The 19,025-nt window shown below is 41.6% G+C and overlaps 1 protein-coding gene across 3 annotated transcripts in view; it reads right to left on the bottom strand.

The window, feature by feature from the left end:
* The window catches only part of trappc9 (trafficking protein particle complex subunit 9), a 107,963-nt gene that overhangs the window by 16,606 nt on the left and 72,332 nt on the right, over positions 1 to 19,025 (bottom strand). For all 3 annotated transcript variants that reach the window (XM_061815205.1, XM_061815194.1, XM_061815213.1), the window contains one exon: positions 17,534 to 17,625. In XM_061815205.1, the coding sequence (XP_061671189.1) occupies positions 17,534 to 17,625 (92 nt within the window). The remainder of the gene's footprint in view (positions 1 to 17,533; positions 17,626 to 19,025) is intronic.

Genomic DNA, 19,025 nt, shown 5'->3' with positions numbered 1-19,025 from the left:
TAAATGATTAATTTCATACTCCTACTTTGTTGTTTTGGTCGCGTATGTATTTTTTTGTGTTTGTGAAATTTTTGTAATTATTACGTCAATATATGATCATGTCAATGCAATTGTGGTAATGCTTCAGCAAAAAATAAATGAAAAAAATACATGGAAAAAAATCTTAACGTGGCGTATGCTTCGGGCTCGGCCACGGAAGGAGCTCAGGGGATTCCGCAGCTGTTGCAACTAAACTATGCAAATTGGTTGAATATGGCGGCGGCTAAATATAAAACGGCCATTAAAGTTTTAGGGTTGCATTAAACAGACGGATAAGAGAATAACGACGTGGGTGAGCAACAACCAGCAGGTGATTTAAGTAATGTGCCGTCGTGACAGGTTAGGATGCAGCGAGGAGTGCCTGTATAAATCTTACACACAGCTAATATTGTTCTCACATCCAGAGCTACCCACACACGCAAGCACACATACACACAGTATATCGCGATATATCGAGAGAGAATTTTTTTCAAGATTTTGCACTAAAAATGAAAGTGATAGAGGAAATACTGAAATAAATAAATGAAAAAAATATTTTTAAATTTTAAACAATTTTTAATCATTTATGTATTGGATATTTTGTTTTTGCGTTTATATTTTAATTTTTTCCCCACTTTTTTAAATGTCCTTTGCTGTTTTAAAATATTTTTAAATTATTACACAGGGTTTTTAAATGATGGCAAAACGGTGATGAAATACTGGGTTTGCTACAAAGATGATGCACCTTGTCTGGGAGGTTAGTAGCCGGAATTCAATCTCCAATTAGGTAAATAGTATAGTACAAATCCTTTTGTTACAACTTGTTAACAACTAATGCATAAATGTATTTATCATTAGAGAATGAGCCCAATTTTATTATGGTGCGTCACGATTTTGAGGCCTTTTCTCCGTGAAGTGCCATAAGGACGAGAGTGCGCCATCATGGAGTGGAAACTAACTCAGACTGGCAGATGGGTCGAGGTCATTCAGTAAACAGTCACGCGGGTCAGAGTGACATTAAAATGTCTTTCATTGGCCGTCTATATAAAGAAGGGGGAGCTCTCGTGCATGCAAATGGCGCACTGTCACAAGACAACGATGTACAGTAATAAACGCTTGACAGAAAATCTCGTTACAGATGAGGGCCAAGGGTCAGAACTGTGGAGCTGACAAACATAAATTGCCGCATGCCTTTAACTGAAAATCCTACAAAAACCTGCAGCGCCTTGGATAAATGACCTGATGTTATTTTATTTATTTTTGCTCACATTTTACTGATTCTCTCCATCCTCGTTGGCTCCGTCTCTCAAACGGAAAAAGCTACCCACATTTGCTGCTCTAATGTGTAATTTTGGTGCTAGAGTGTGTGTGTGTGTGGGGGGGGGTTGCATGAGTCGGAGGCTTTTTCGTCACGACGTTACAACTGTTGCCGCACGGTGGTCAAGGAATGTCGGCCATCGGCGGTCGTGACTAAGGAACGCGGAAGTATTGTATGAGCGCCTACAATGCTCACTCATGTTGTGTTGTGACAGAAGATGAATCTTATGCGCGGTACGTAGCTTTGCTAAGGGCTACTGCAAGCACGAAGCCCCTTTCACAATGCTTTCCCCCTAAATGGGATCATTATAACTACAGTGTATAGAGTCCCTCTGTACAGAAAATGAAAATTACTCGAGTATGTTCATAGGGTGCGTTTACATCGACCTTCTTGCATTCTGCTAATTAGATGTCCTCCCCGCATGCACTAAACACTATGACAGATGTCAACTTTACACACAGGAAAGACTTATATGACCTGGCCTAACACTGCTATAACTAAAATTAAACATCGCAAATCAAGGAAAAATATGCTCGTTGTTTACTTGTTTTGCTTAACATGTCCTTTTTTTTTTTAATTTGACGTGTCACTTCAATTTTTTTGCCCACATCTCTTCCAAGTCTCAGAGCTGTTCATCATGAAGCAATACAGTTGGAATGTAATGACTTTTCTTCTGATGAGGAAAAAAAATAATAAACACACCACACAATAATAATGCAAATAAATTAACCAAGGGGTTGCAAAGGCCTGGCCTTGAGGGACGTTGTTCCAGAAAAATAATGACATTTTTTGATTTATGCATTTTGTATTTTTGGATCATATTGCCCCCCTTTAATTAAAATTGCCAGTCAACAACAACTAAACTTTGGCGAAAATGGATGGCGCAGCTTCTTTTAAAATGCAAGAATAAGGCGTGGTAACAGATTGGCTGTGTTATGTCGTGCGACCGCTTCGTGCGCACGACAAAGTGTTTGAATCACGAGTAGCAAGACAGCAGCGCTGGGGTCCTTCTGCTTTCATTTATAATTCAGAGCAGCGCCGCATACCATTTGTCCTCAGCAGAATTACAATTTCATATCTACACTTTCTGGGGAATTGCTTTTTTTTTTGAAAAGGCAAAACAACGATGCCTACCTATACGAGGCCTCGAGTAGTCCATTGTTAGAAGAACTCTTTGGGGAATATAAGACATTTACCGGGAAATAAAGACTGAATGGCGAAGAAACGACGTGTATGAGTGTTTGACAATTCAACACGCAGAGACAAAAAAAAAAACAAAACAAACAAAAACAATGAGGGCTCAGCACATCCATGCGTGTGGAAAATCAATATCTCTGCACTGCTTTTGCTGCGTCTTATCTTCTTTATCGCTAGTCAAACTCAAATGGATATGTCAGAGACAAGTAGGGGTGAGAGTAATAATCGATTCTTAGATGCATCAGGATGCAGATGAAAACGATTCTCGATCGATTAATACAGTTCAACAATTGATTTTTTTTTTTTTTAAATGCAAAGAAGGTGGAACGACACAAGTCAAAGTGTGAAAAATGTTTAAATCGCCCAATCGATGGTATTATGAGCCGAAAATAATACGCGTACAAGCATCTGCCCAAGCATCCGAGTGAATAACTCTCACTTTAATATAGCGGGTCAAATAAAAAAAAACGATATCTGATAAAACAGTCGGTCACGTGTTGGTTTACAACCAGAGGTTCAGCAGCTTCTCCTGCTAGACGGTTCACCTAAAACCGGCTAAACTAGAAAATATGACGACATTCATCCGGTTTGACGAAAGATGATGTCACATCACGCGGCATCAGGCTTTCTGCAACGTGAACATGGACACATGACACGCGAGTGTGTCTTCTCTTTGTTTATGCTTTCTCAATTGATGTGTGTGATTAGACGATCCATTCATCTCCCAGAAGCTTAATTACTAACGGTGTTGATCTTTTTTTGACAATAATGAATGAATAAGCGCCAATTAGATGATCTGACTGCATGTACGATGAATTGTACTTCATTCATTTACGTCTCCTCCTCGGGGCTGTTTTGATTCAAGAATGGAAATAAATGGCTGTAATTTTAGTCATTGAAATTTGTCAGGATAAGAAAAGCAAAGAATTTGCAACGACGAATGTATGAAGACTCGTAAATAATCTTTAGCTTAAATGAATCGTGTAGTGGTGAGATCGCCACCCCTAATGACAAGCATATTTTTCTACAGAAGTAAACAGTAAAATTGTTTTAATTGTTAAAATTATTGACCACAGGCAATTCTAAATATTTTTTGCCCATCACCGCTAGGCTCAATCTACCACGTAAAACCTGGAATCTACCAATCGCTTTACTTTTTGTCACAGATTGTGGTCGTATTGCTGTAATTAAACTGTCTTGAAAGTGTTTCTTTGTTTTGTTTGAGGGAGTCTGCAGGGAAAGAAAAGCCATTGTCAGGTCCTGAAAAGTGACATTTTACAGCGTCTGTAACCCGCGAGTACCTCATTAAGACATTATGGAACCTAGCGCCGTCGTGCCAAGCAACAGAGGGAAGAGATTTGATTTGGCAATCGAGCTGCAGGCGCTCGCGTGCGGCACGCAACGCTTCCGCGCTGGCTCGGCCGGGGCTCGTTCCGCTACCTGTCATCGCCGCTTCTGACTCACCGCTTAACCTTTGCGACCGTATACGGCTCAACACTGGCCCCCCGCTTGGGAGGGGCCAATCAGTTAACTGGATGGTGCTCGCAGCCGGCAAGCTCGACGCCCATCCTCACACGTGAGACTGCGACAACGGTGCGCACAGCACACTGACCGCCACTCGTAGATTCTCATTTTAGGCAGTCAAAACTGAAGCAGACTCCAGAGGCAACCCATTAGGCCAGATTTAATAACATGTCAAACAATATTTCAGTTTAACCTTTAATAATATGACTTGTATAAGGATAAATACGGTGAACACAGCCATATTATGAATTAGACTTTGTTAGTCTTTTTTTTTTCTTTTAGTTGTAAGTGATATTGGTCCGCATATATTAAAGTAGCATATTTTTCACTACGCTAATCTCTACATTAATGTCAGATAGCCAATTTGGATTATAAATTCACATTAATCTATCAGACTTTTGTTGATACTGTCCATGGTTTGGCTAAATATTTGTGTGTTTAAATACACTGTGTAATATTCTCATTTTATGTGTCAGTTTTACAGGAAACAACAGTGTCAAATGTACATTTTACAGCCAGCGCACAGCAAGCGAGAGAAATAATACTTCAAAACTTTATGCTAATGATGTAAATTCATACTGTATTACTACAAACACTATTAGAGAATACATTTCAAAAATATGTTTTAGCAAGTTTAAATGAGTTTAAAACATGGGAGTGGAAAAGCACTTTTTTTTTCCCTCCCTGCATGTTTTGTGTCTATTTATTGCATTTTTTTTATGATTCCAATGTGGTTGCGGAAGGTATCCCGGAAAGGTTTTGAAAACTGAATGGTAAATCTTGCCTATTATGTGATACATTACAGTGGAAACATTGTAAAGTAGACACAAACTGAACCGGACTGCTCATTGGGAACAAGGCCGCACTTGGTTTAACCCATTTAGGACATTGCCGCATTTGACCACTGGTAGCGGTTTGCCGCTGTCGCCTTCATGGACCACAAGGGGTATATTGTGTTTGCAGACAATACCGCATTGAAAACGGCTCATAATTACTCACCAAAGCGTGATTGTTTTGAAATACCAGGTGTTTTGTCCAATGACAAGAGTGGACAAAGGGGGAGAACAAAAGGCCAGCCCAGTTTGATAGGAGGAGGACATAAAGTGAATCAGCCGCGAAGAAATGTGTGCGTGTGCGTGTGTGTTAGACCATCGCAAAAGGTCATAGATGGGGATATTACCCTGTGAAAAAAAATCTGCAGTAATTCACAAAAATTAGCACTTGTTGCGTTTCTCATGGCAACGCACCCAACAAAAATATCACAAAGTGGATATACACGTCAAATAATGTGCCTGTTGCCATCTAATGGAAAAATATTTACTTGTTCTGCCCGTCACGTTACAACACTGGCATAGATAGATAAAATACATTATTTGTTTTATGCAACATTTACAGAGCATTAAAGTAAAATCGAATAATTCCCACTGCACATCCGACAATTTCTCCAGGCACACTGGTTGGGAAACACTGTCTCAGCCTGTAATCATTAAAACGCTCAATCTAATACCTAATCCACAGGATTGAAGTCAACCATCTGATTTACAGTAGAAGGTCCTGATAGTCACAACGAAAGAGCTTCTCCCGACACCATCTGCACAAGGCTCTCAAAATAAGCCGTCATTGCATTCAACTGCGCCTCAACTGTGAGCTGGAAGAGGGACGGAATGTCCCGTGTGTGTTGAGAGCATACAACAGTGTATATATGAGCCCCCCCCGGCTATCGATTCACTCAGACCTGCACAGACAAATTATCGCACCTACATTTAAAGACGCCGTTCTAATTAAGGCTCGTCATCAGTGCTTTTGCCTTCAGAGTTGGAACCAGTTTGTGCATCGCATTTCTTCTATTCGCAAGGACGGGCGACCCGCAGAGGATTGCCAAGCCGCCTCATTCAGATGCGAAGCGCCAGGCGGCTACAGTAGACATCATGGAGTGTGCAATATTCTCTCAATGCATCTCCCGCTAGTGTTACGCGGCTCACTGGATATTATAGATAGAGGTCGCCAATCCCCAGCATAAGAGGTCATGTAGAGGGCGACTTGTTTGACGTAACCGTTTTTTTTTTTTTTGTTTTGTTGGTTTAAACAATTTTCATCTGTATTTTTCTACTGCAGGCACACCTGAATTCTTCCCTTTTTCTTTTTAAATTAAAGTTAATCAAGTAAAACACAGTAAATAGCTTGAAATGGTATAAAGGCAAAACTGAAACGTTATTAATAATTTTCACAATTCATCAAGATTTCAGAATTATACAAGAAGAAGCTGTAGTGCGGACCAATGTAACGAACAATTACTCAATAAATTCATCATTTAAAGTCACCCTATTAAAGACTTATGATCAAATCATATGGAACCTCACAAACTTTTAGCCAATCAAATAAATCCATCAGTTTTCTTAGGCGCTTATCCTCACAAGAGTCGCGGGGAGTGCTAGAGCCTATCCCAGCTGTCAACTGGCAGGAGGCAGGGCACGCCCTGAACTGTTTGCCAGCCAATCGCAGGGCACATAGAGACAAACAGCCGCACTCACAATCATACCTAGGGGCAATTCAGTGTGTCCAATTAATGTTGCATGTTTTTGGGATGTGGGAGGAAACCGGAGTGCATGGAGAAAACCCGCGCAGGCACGGGGAGAACATGCAAACTCTGATCAGGTGGGTCTGGGATCGAACCCGGGTCGTCAGAACAGTGAAGCCAACGCTTTACTGGCTGACCCACGGTGCTGCCCAATCGGTGCCGAAAGCAAAGAATGCTTCCCTTGAATGACATTTAGATGAAAATCTAATAATAGCAGCCAATCAACTGATCGTGTCATGTTAATCACTCTGCGCGGTTAAATGTGTTGGATGGCACGTGACCCCCCCCCCCTCCTCCCTCCCTTCTGATTCCACGCAACATTTGCAAGCGCCACCTCTCTGAACCTGTTAAATACCAGTATCACCATTCGCGGCAATACTGCCAGTTTTAAATGTGTGATACAGGACTCTGTTACTACCCGCGCGTGGGCGCCCTGCGAAAGCGGGAGGCAGCCAGCAAATGCAAATAAAAGTCTGGGGAGAGAGAGGGAAAAAAAAAAAGTGACAATATATTCTCATCAAGTGTTACCAAAAATACATTCTCCTGCACTTTACCAGAACACCAGGGGAGGCGGGGAAAATGTTCCGTAGCCCTGAAACCCACACCTCTCCATGATATGCTGTCACCCGGTAAAGCAACCCCTCGTCTCCCTCCCTATGCGGAGAGAGACACCATTTCTTGGTATGCCGGCAAGCGAGGTTGTGCTCACCCTGTCTCAGCAGGCGTCTCGCTTGAGGCCGTGTCCACTATATGCGACAGCGGCAGGTAGCTGTCAGCGGTCTGAGTGGTGAATATTACGTGCACGAGGGCTGACAGTGTAGTGTCGGCGCGCTGGTCTTTTCTGAGGACCCCAAGCTGGCCTACCAGATATTAAACCGGTTATGAAATGACCTGCTATGTCTTCGAGAGCAGCAGTTTGTAAACTTGGGTCTGGGACCTGTCGCTTGGGGGGTCCGCGAAATACGTTGCAATAAATGACGTTGCATCATTTTAAAAAGTTCATCATCTCAACAGGTGCATCTTATGAAATTAGAACCTTTAGAAATCAAAACCTTTGTTAGGTAGCTCATTTCAAAAAATGAAACTCACAGAGCGGCACTACGCAAACTAAGTGAAATGTTTCATTTTTTTAATATATGTGCATAATAGTGAGGATTATAGTTCCTACGGTATTTAGAGCTACACATGGTGAATGAAGAAAATGGGAGAGAAGGTAGAGTAGACGAGGCAAGCGTGAATGACCAGGAAGTGGCAATGATTAGTAAAGGGGGAGTGAGAAAGGCACTGAACAGAATGAAAAATGGAAAGACAGTTCGCCCCGATGACATATCAGTGGAGGTATGTAAGCAATTTGGAGAGGTGGCTGTGGAGTTTTTGACCAACTTATTCAACAGAATAGTAGCGGGAGAAAAGATGCCAGGAGAATGGAGGAAAAGTGTGCTAGTCCCCATTTTAAAAGAACAAAGGCGAAGTTCAGAGCTGTGGAAACTGTAGAGGAATAAAGATGATAAGCCACACAATGAAGTTATGGGAAAGAGTAGTGGAGGCCAGACTCAGGACAGAAGTAAGTACCTGCGAGCAACAGTACGGTTTCATGCCTAGAAAGAGTACCACAGATGCACTATTTGCCTTGAGGATGCCCTTGGAAAAGTACAGAGAAGGTCAGAAGGAGCTACATTGTATCTTTGTAGACGTAGAGAAAGCCCATGACAGTGTACCAAGAGAGGAATTGTGGTACTTCATTCGCAAGTTCGGTGTAGCAGGATTAGAGACGGTGTCACTTAAGAAAGAACAGGAAGCAGAACTGGAGGTAGCAGAAATGAAGATGCTGAGGTTCTCCCTTGGAGTGAAAAGGTTGGATAGGATTAGCAATGAGCTCGTTAGAGGGACAGTTGGATGTTTTGGAGACAAGGTTAGAGAGAGCAGACTTCGATGGTTTGGACATGTCCAGAGGCCAGAGAGTGAGTATATTGGTAGAACGGTGCTGAGGATTGAGCTGCCAGGCAAAAGAGCGAGAGGAAGACCAAAGAAAAGGTTGATGGATGTTGTGAGGGAGGACATGACCAACGTAGGTGTTAGAGAGGAAGATGCACGAGATAGGATTCGACGGAAAAAGATGACACGCTGTGGTGACTCCCAGCGGGACGAGCCGAAAGGAAAAGAAGATTTAGAGCTACACGTGGTAGTGATCCCTCCATTGTAAGGATGTCCCTAGACCCAAAAATATGAGAGAATATTCTGGAAGAACGTGACGCAAAAGCCGAAGAAAACTAATTCAAACCACCACAGTACATCAACAAATCTTCCGGGCGATGATAATCATACAACCAGAAATAGAACATACCGGGTCCGACGTGTCAGTACAGTATGTGACATACAATGATTCACATGGTAATTACATCCACTGATGAACATTAATTAGTAGTTGCATGAGTGAATGCTCTTATTATACACTACAAAGAAGCTTTTGAATTTGTGAAAGTGAGATGATCCTCGAGGCTAAAAAGTAGTTCAGCACAAATGCGGTAAAGTGCTAAATAAACATTCGGGCTGAGAACACTGCATAGAATGCGTATGAAAGACAAGAAGACACTTCTGGGAAATCAATGTTTGGCGAGAGTAATCTGTCCATTTTCTCTCGGACTTATCCCGTTCGGGGTGACGGCGGGTGAATTCAGGTGAAAGGTGGACAATCACAATCACAGGTGGATTAGCCGCAGAGCATTAAATGTAACTCGATCCCACGCAAGGTGTGTGAAAGTTATGCGAACCTCCACACTACCAACCGTATCTGGACGGGGTAATTAAAGAATTTATTTTACAACCAAATCAACACCGACTTTGAAGATTGTACACAGTGGACGCTGAGATAAAGAAACAGATTTTTTTTTTTTTTGTACTTCTGCTTCTTGAATTCATTATGGCTAATTACGTAGCAATAAACACAAAATAAAAGGAATTCTGAAAATAATGAAATAAGACACACGAAGAATGACTCAGTTGGCACCGGAGCGTCATTAATGATGATCAATGGTGACAGATGAGCACAGCAAATGGGACTCGTCTCTGAGGTTGGGTGTCACGACGCGCCGTTGTCAAACAGACTGCCGGGCACTGCGGGTGGCCGAGCGCCCTCGAAGAAGTGACAACTTCGTTTGATATCCAATACTCCGAAACTAGCATAGTTCACGGAGTATCGTACGTGGGTGGGACGTAAAAACTTGAGCCTGCAGTTCCGCATGTGGCGACACGTCAAACAATTGTATTTAATTAAAACAAAAATGTTACCATATAAAAAAGCTGCAATGTGGTGCAAAAGATGGGATTTGGTACGATCACCGGATGATGCACTATTGTTCATTCTTTGTGAAATACAAACGTTAACCAAAATGCCTGCAGTAATTTCTATAAGGTATTACCTAAAGCACGATACACAAATACCAATAATGGTGAATTGAAATTAACTATGTCCCTTTTCCATTTAAAGTTAGCAAAGAACCGATTACAGGATGCCTCTGGAAGATTCCGTTGTCATTTTGGGGCATTTCAAGAAGTGCTCGTCAGCACAGCATGCCCGCACTATCGTGAGCATAAGCAGGACAGAAAATGGACAGATCGATGGATGGATGGATGATATTCATAGCAGAGGTATGGCACTTAAAACAAGCCTTTCTTTCATTTCACAGCATTAACCTATAACGCAAACACTCAACAAGACACCTAAGCGATTATGTGTTTGTGTTTTCTCCTGATGAGGATTGATGACGCTCGCTGCCTGCGAGTAATAACACAGTAGTGTTTATTTTTTTCCTTACACAGGTGAGAGAGGCATATCGCATTACTCCCTCTCTTTAGCGGCACTTTTAACGCGGCGGAGAGGCTGAGAGCGCAGGGACTTTCGGGCGACGACACGAGAGAGACTTGATTTTGTTGCTTTGAGAGATGACAGGTAATCTGTCTTCCAAGTAGGAGAACGCGGCAGCCTCCGGGGATTCTTTTGTTGCATCGCAAAGATTTTCTTTCAACAAAAAAAGCGCTTAGAACACAACAGTGTCAAATTCAGCAAAAGCCTAATCCCGACTATCTAAATGAATGAGGTCTTCGAAGGTGGACTGTCAGTGGCAGGTGGGAGAAGGTTTGATAAATTTGTACTCCTCCACCAAAACTGCAGCGCTGACAGCTTGTATTGTTCTGTAGCTATGATAAATGTTCATAAACGGACACAACAAGTCTGTGAAATGTCCTAACTTTGACAATCACACACCTATAAAAGGCAGCTTTTGATACTTTAAAAAAAAATGGAGTAGACAGATACAGTACAGATCCAAAACCTCATTTGAGCATTTTACCACTTTTCTGATAAATCAGCAAATGCAAGATTTGACGTCTCTAAAAATGTGTTTCTGAGCCATTGGGATTTTTCCTCCCCAAACCAGTCCAACAATTGTGAATTTTAAACTTGTTCAAAATTTATGATCGCAAATAGTTGAGTGGCAATGCTCATCTTTGGCCAAGCCATGGATTATATTCTATGAATTTGATTCTATTCCTCGCAAACGCAGATTTGGATGCGACCTGAAGCTTCCACAAAATAGTGTTTCTCTCATTCACCATAATAAAATTGACGAGAGTTTAGAACCTCAATGTAGTGACCAGATGAGAAAATGTTCTTCTATTTCTTCTACTACAGTGAACACCTACATTTTTGTGGTTTTATATTTGCAAACTTTCCTATTCCTGAAATCTTTCTGGATCTTTCTCTACTTTAACTCAATGAAGAAGTCACCCATTCACTGCTTTTGTTATTATTTGTGATCAGGCCCAAGCAGTAAGAGTAACGGACTGGCACCAGATCAGCGACCAAAAATACATTTTTGGTTAACTTCCTGCTTGATTCACAACAGTGGGAAAATGAACAGACAGGAATGTGAGGGATCGGAGCCTTTAGGAAAACAGCGGAAGCAAATTTTGCTTTTATGAGGACTGGAAAGTGGCACACAGTGATGCTCATTTGACGTGCCCACGGTTTACTTAAAATTAAAAGTGTCCTTCACATTAAAGTTTGCACATTTGCACACTCCATTTTCTGTCTATTCATTTTTCTCCTGGACTGAACGGAGCAGGAAGTTAACTAATTTGCTGATCACTGGCAAGACTGGAAGTACAGTCCATCGTGGACCTGGTGCATTGCCTTGGCGTCCACTGGTGGCATTTTCTTGTAACTGTTTCACTGAACTGAGGAGCCTCATTTAGAGAACAGTAGAACTTTGTCGACAACTTGTGCCATCTAGAGGCAAATTACTGTAGAAATAAACGAAGGTGCTCACGGTCACTCCGGCTTTCTATCGACATCAGAAGGAGATGTTTTGTGGAGTTGATTGATGGAGCCTGGACAGCAGAAGTGAAAAACGCGCAGCTAAAGCCAACTCTGCTTGGCCATTGGTCCTCGTCGGGCACATCAATCAGCTAAATGGGCAGCTGCCATTGCAAATTTAAGATTCTCTGCTCCAGTAGTTGGACAGTGAAGAAGCAAGCGGGGCAGTAATAAAATATCCGCCTTTTCTCCTGATATTTTATCGACAGTTAGCCTGGCGTCTCTATGTGCCAATTAGGTCGGCACTGCCAACATTTGCATGGAGGAGCTTGTTGCACAAATCCTCATTACCATTTAAACAAGACCACGGATATTTAGGTCCGCTTGAAAAGCGCCATGTCAGGAGAAAATACTCGGTTTTGATGTCTTCTGGATAGGGATAGAGATTTGACCATATAATTTATCGGTAATGGGAAGTTAACCATCAGTTAATCGATTAATTTTTGTGTCTACGGCACCGATCGTGGTATTGCAATGACGTCAAGCTCACACTTATTTGTACTTTTACATTGGACATTTGGCAAATATTCAATCGGTGTCCAATTTTTATCTACATCTGGAAACAGTCTGGTTCCAATCTAAAGACATCCAATTTTGTTATTCATGTTTGTTCTTAGTTACGCTTCCATGACACGATTGCCATTGTGGGTCACTTGAGAGCAGAATAACAGAATTGTGTCACTTCAACCTTGCAGTGAGAATCAGTCTTTGGTGACAGAATAAGAAAAATAAAATTCAAACCACTTCATGTTGTCAAACATCTGGATATTGGCCTGGCATTTTGTTTTTAGACTTGGCAAAACATTTGTCTATTAAAGCTGTACCATTTTTGGGATATGACAAGTAGGGCAATTCAATTTTTACATACAAGTTGGGGTTCAGGAGGCTGGATAGCCTCTCCCAAAGGATCCATAGCGTTGCTTTCCAGATATCTGATTATGTATTTGCACACAAATTACAAGTTACCGGTGCAAAAACGTTCTTTCCTTGCAGCCAGGCATGAATATATTCATTGTCATCTTGTCTCTCATGTTGCAAGTTTAATCATCGTCAACACAGGAGTGTATTCGTTTTTTGTTTTTTTTTTTTTTGGGGGGGGGGGGTGCAGTGCCATTTCTCAACCTCCATCACTCACGGCAATTAGGCACCTGAAAAAAAGCTTGGAGGCGTACTTTTTCCAGAGGTGAGATCCCCCTACGTGCGCTCGAAAGCCAAACATCCATCTGTGCGAGCAGGGGAGAGGGAGGGCGGATACAATAAAACTGCAACCATGTGAGCCGCTTCACAAGTGCCGTCTTATTAAATTATCTCTTTGCCTTTTACAGCCAGATCCCCAGCCCTCCTCTTTCCATCTCTCTTACAGGCTAAACATTTGTCTTTCCATTCATGGATGAATTTGTATTCCATTGAGAAAGGAGTGGGTGGGGGGGGGGGTGCGATGGGTGCAAAGTCTACACACAGGATTGCAATTTGTCCTCTCAAAGCAAAACAGCGAGAGCAAAACCCTACTGTTTAAAAGTGCAAATTGATTGGCTATTGTGTTTCTTTTTCGTTTTTTGTTACAGTCCTTTATGCAGTTGGTGAGGCGATATACAAACCCCAGAAGTGTGGATCCGATTGGCCCGGTGACTGTGTATTTAGCAACACCCCATTAAGTTGATATAGTGACACCTCATCACGAGGCCCACCACTTTGCCTTTAATCAAGTTGACAGACCAGCAACTCTATAATCAATAAGCTTATCTACATAACGCCGAGCCGCAGACGGCAAATAAAACCACCTGTTCTGGCACGGCGACCTCCGCTACACTATGTGTGAAGGTTGGAACGTTACACGGTTATGTTAAATGGATCAGATTTGGTCTTTGGTCTTGAGATGCAGTCAGATTATAAAGCCAATTTAAAAATGCACACACGTTCAAAAACAGTATTGGAATATATTTTATGAGAATCATGACTGGAAAGCAAATAACGTCACATCTTGGATCATGTAAAATTTCTTTTAGTCATGCAATTTTTCGAAACCTACAATTCATCTCAAACTTAAATCTACACTCTTTTTCATTTGCCCTAAAGAAAAGATCTCACTTTATTTCACCCTTATTCAACACGCAAATTGTTCAGTTGGAGGCGAATGAGATGGAAAAAGATCATGAACAAAAGGTGTGACTGAGGGCTTTTCATGAAATTCTGTGGAATGGGGGAGCTTTAATGTGTGTTTGCAGATCTATCCATGCACCACAAACATATATGAATTACTGCCTTCTCCTAATGAAAATTCTGTTTTGTCTTTACGGCAAAAGACTTTTTTTTTTCCTGCACATTGGGCTTCAGTTATGAAAGCACACATTTGCCAACAGAGAGGACCATCTCTAACCTGCCGAGCGACAAGAAGGAAAAAAAAAAAAAACACACATTTGCATGCGAGATCCAATCTGTGATTTCGCATACATTTTCTGGTGAGATCCAGCAGCTGCTTTGTGTACATTTGCGCCATGATCCGGGCCTCCTGTTGCACAGAACCTCAGTGGCGAGATCCAGCACACCACCACCCACGGATTCACTGACAAGATCTTTGTCTCTCATTGTGTATACACTTGCTGGCAAGCTCCAGCCCACCATTGCACACGCATTTACTGCCCAAATTTGCCAAATGCAGATGATGCGCTCACATTCGCTGGAGGGATGCGGTCAACTTGTGCACACAGTCGCTGGCGAGATCCAACCTATTGTTTTGCGCACACTTTCCAGTGTGTTCCAACAGCCTGTACGACCAACTCAAAGGTGAGTTCCAGCCAACTTTTACAAAGGCATTCGCCGGCAAGACGAATAAAGCACCGCGTCAACCCTCTTCAGTCGCAGTCCCAGTTGTTATGGAAACAATGTCTGGACTTGCGGGTCTGGCATTATAAAGAGTTGACGTCAGGAAGAAAGAAACTGCAAGAAATACGGTGTACAATAGAATTCTTTCGGGGTATTTTGACCCCCAAAAAAGTGAACCAGACATTTTAAATTCTGGGCAGAAAAAAATGTTCTGTCTGCTTCAATGTGTGTTGTAGTTGCCGCAATTGTTGTTATCAGCTTTGCTGCTGTCCTGCTTACAGTGATGTATTTGTTGCAGTCTTTGGAAGTTTTTAATACTCAACTCTTTTGTGCTGTAAAGCACCTTTTGAGCACTTGAACAAAAGCACTACAGAAAATGCGTTGTTTTTTTTTTTTTTTTTAAATTATTTTCTAGTTACTGAACTTTGCAGCAATATTGCAGTGCAGTTTATCATGGATGATTCATTGCCCAAAAAGTGTTGGGCAATTCAAACTGATTCATAGCGTTACAGGTTTGGTATAGCAAGGTAGGAGAAAACATAAGTACAGGAAAAGTAGTAAAGAGGAATCTATACAATGGATGACCAGTATGTAGAAAAATACAGTATGGAAATACTTTCAGTTGTTTGATCAACACTTATTAAATTTATTTGACTGATGGAATAATGAAACACTAGACTAGGACAGAATTCAGTTTGAAATTCCTCATTCTTGTTCAAAATGTTGCGAGTCTGCATCGAAGCACTTCATGATTGTTCCACACACACCCCCCCCACCTCCATTCTTGCTGTAGGCTCGCATTTCCGCAAGTAATGGATGCTTGATTCATCAAAAATCCTGTATCTCTGTTGCTCGTTGTCATGGTAACAAAAAAGCCGCACTTAGCGTTGGCCCAGCAGTAGAGTGGGGAAGGGGGCATTAAAAAAGGCTGAATAATAGGGCAAAGAGCATGCTGTAATTCTTTATCCTTGCGGCATTTTGACAAAAACTGTGGAAAACAATATGTCTCCTGAAAGTTGAGGTGTTTATGAAACGATCGATTAAGCACTGCATTTAAATGACATCCGTATCCGAATTCATCACGTTCACCCGGCAAGGCTGCCGACAAACGTCCTCCTTTTGAACACTCTCGAGGAGCACCCCCCTTATGATGTCTGCGCGCGCAATAAAAATGTTGTCGGAGATAATAAAAAGCAGTCAGCCAGTAACCTTCAGAAAAAACATTAGTGAAGCGCCTTCGAGACGAAGCTTCTGGCATTTAGGAAGTTTGTAAAACTGTCTACCCTTTTCACACAATCGAATCAATGGTTGATGTGTACGGTTTGGTGGGTGGGGGGGGACACCCAAAATTTGTCAACAGAATGAAAGAGGGACTGACGAGATGGGCTTTGATTGCCGAGGCGGAAAATTAAAATGAAATGAAAATCACAAAGACTGCAGAAATCTATTGGAATTAAGAAAGAAACCAAGCCAAGATCCATATCAGAGATTCAAGCTCCCAAACTGGAGACGCGACGAACCTTATTTACACGTCCTTTTTGTAGTCTGGCAGTGCCTTTGTCAAATAAAATAAAACAAAATCTTTACCACCCTGCAGGGACAAATTTGCAATAAAAGATGGGCCTGAATTGTACAGAAATTGTTCAAAAAAAAAAAAAACTTCCCATGGCTTTGCTTTTAAAAGTGTCTGCTTCGGCCTCCGTTTGCTCTCTCAAGATGAATAACAAAGTGAAAATAGAAATAACGCAACGTGGAGTTGACAGATCGCATTATTATGGCCTTGGAACAGCATCTCCGTCCCTGATAACTGTCAGAATTTGGACAAGGCTACACACACACACCCCAAAAATCAACAGACCTTAGATAGAAACAACCCCTAAAATGAGTACAAATACAAATGGAATGTTTGGCAAGCAGGGCTAATTTTGTACCCTCTCTAGTGTAAAGCTTGGAAAAAGGAAGTCAAAATATCCAATTAAACTTACACTTTTAGGTGCAAGGGAAAAAGCTTGAATTACATCCATAATTGGGCTTATGATAGTTTTTGGGCAACAGATAAAGGCATCCTAATGGCCCGACGCAAATTACTTGGCTCAAATAATCAGCTGGACTCGGAAGGCCGGGAGTGAAAGCGTGAGCCCACCTTTATGAAAATAAGGATGTTGGGGAAAAGAAACAAATGCAACACTTGTATTTGTATTTCTACGCAGAGGAGGATCTAGATGATTTCTACACGATCCCTCCTGCTTATCTTAAAGTCGACATTTTCACGCTTAATTTGCTCTATCGCCTTATTTTGCAGATAGTTTCCTCTTTGCAGGACAAAAAAAAAAAAAAGCACAATCAAACAAACAACAAAGCAATGGCTAAAACGAAGTCCCGTGAATCTCCTACAGAAAACCACCCTTGGTGAATCAAAAGTGTTTTCAGATGATGATCGCAGATGGTGCGACCAGGAAAAAAAAAAAAAAAGTGCTTTTTGGGTCCCTGGAGGTTCGCACGCTACCAAAGCTGCTGTCTGCACTTCTCCAAAATAGACCGCGGGCCATTATATATGCAAATAAAAACATGGCTTGAGACCAGTTGCGGGGCTTCACATGCTAAACGACAGGTAATGAGGTGACTGGATAAATGGGGATGAAACGCAAGGGAAGTTTCTCTCGGATAAAAATAAACACAGCGTATCACACGTGAGACTCACCCCACTGCAAGGGAGCGAGCTGCAGGTGCTCCAGGACCAGCTGGTTGAGGACTCCTTCCACGCTGGCCTCGCCGTGGCGCCGCAGGGAAGGGTGGAAAGTGGTTAAGGCGTAATTCTGAACAAACTTTGGCCCGATGTGTTCGACCGGCGCTCAGGTGTCAAACGCAAGGCCCGGGGGCCAGACCTGGCCCGCGAAGGCAAATCTCAAGTTTCCATTTCCATGATTGTTGTAAAAATCTGTACCAAAATTTCAAATTGTCATATGTCATATACGAAAAAGTTGAGATATTACAAGCATTTTTGCGTCACTAAATGTGAATAGTTGAAAAACACATTACCCTTGATTTCTGTTTCCAAAACCAGTTCATAAATTATGTAAATATGATAAGATGATTAAATATTTTTGTTCCATAGTCATAACGGCCCTCTGAGGGAAACTGAACAACAATGTGGCCCACGAGAAAAAATGGGTTCGGCACCCCTGGATTAGAGCATGAGTGTATTATGCTGCCCCCGGTGGCCAAGACAGGCACACCAGCAGGAGCATCACAATTCATTGTATTGACGCATTAAATCATGATGCCCAAATTTTCAATTCTATTTCATTTTTAGTTTGCTACATTTTCATAAAGAACGAAATTATTGGATGCCACGAACGGATATTCATGTCATTTCTATGGAAAACATTAGATACAAGTATTTTGTTCAATTTTAATGAATTGAACCCGGATCTCGAGGCACCACTCGACTTGGGAATTTGTTTAACATTTGTTTGAAAAGTAAATACATTCTCGTTTGTTTTTAAACCACCACAGGAAACCAAAAAATTGGTAGATTTTTTTAGATTTACATCTTTTGGCTTAGATAAAAAATACATAAGTGGGAAAAAAAAGCCATGTACTGTAACTCATTTTGATATTCATATTTTTTTGGGCTGTGTTTACGTGGGATGTTTGATAACATAGGCCTACTTCTCTGTGTTATAATATGCCGGTTAGATAATTTGCTGGGGGTTTGATTGCGGCGGTTAACAAGCTAACGCGGCTTTACTGATGCTTGTTACCAGTGAAATACAAAATAAATCTGGAATTTTTTTTTTTAGCACTATTTCATAATTTTATCCGTCAAGTGTGTAATTATGCTTTGGCCACCCTCATCGCAGTAAATCACACTTCATAAACGTAGGATGGGGAGAGATAAAAGCAGGGTATTCAGCCAGCACTATACTAGGTTTGAGAATCACCTGGAAGTCGGACCGCTGGTCTTTCTTCTCAAATGCAGCACTTTTCCTTGGTATTTATATTATTTTCTTCTGTCTCATTATTTGGACAGTTCCCCTTTGTGAAGTAGCGCTCAAACAGATCTTTGTGTTTGACTCATTTTTATAATCTTGCAGGTTTACTTATTCTTTTTTTTTTTTTGACTGCGACAGATGAGTGGTTTGGCGTTTACAGAGCCACGGGCGGATACAGCACATTTTCAAAATAACACT

This window comes from Syngnathoides biaculeatus, chromosome 1, assembly GCF_019802595.1.
Source record: "Syngnathoides biaculeatus isolate LvHL_M chromosome 1, ASM1980259v1, whole genome shotgun sequence".
NCBI lineage: Eukaryota > Metazoa > Chordata > Actinopteri > Syngnathiformes > Syngnathidae > Syngnathoides > Syngnathoides biaculeatus.
Note: the sequence above shows the minus strand (reverse complement) of the source record. Positions and strands in the feature narration are given on the sequence as shown.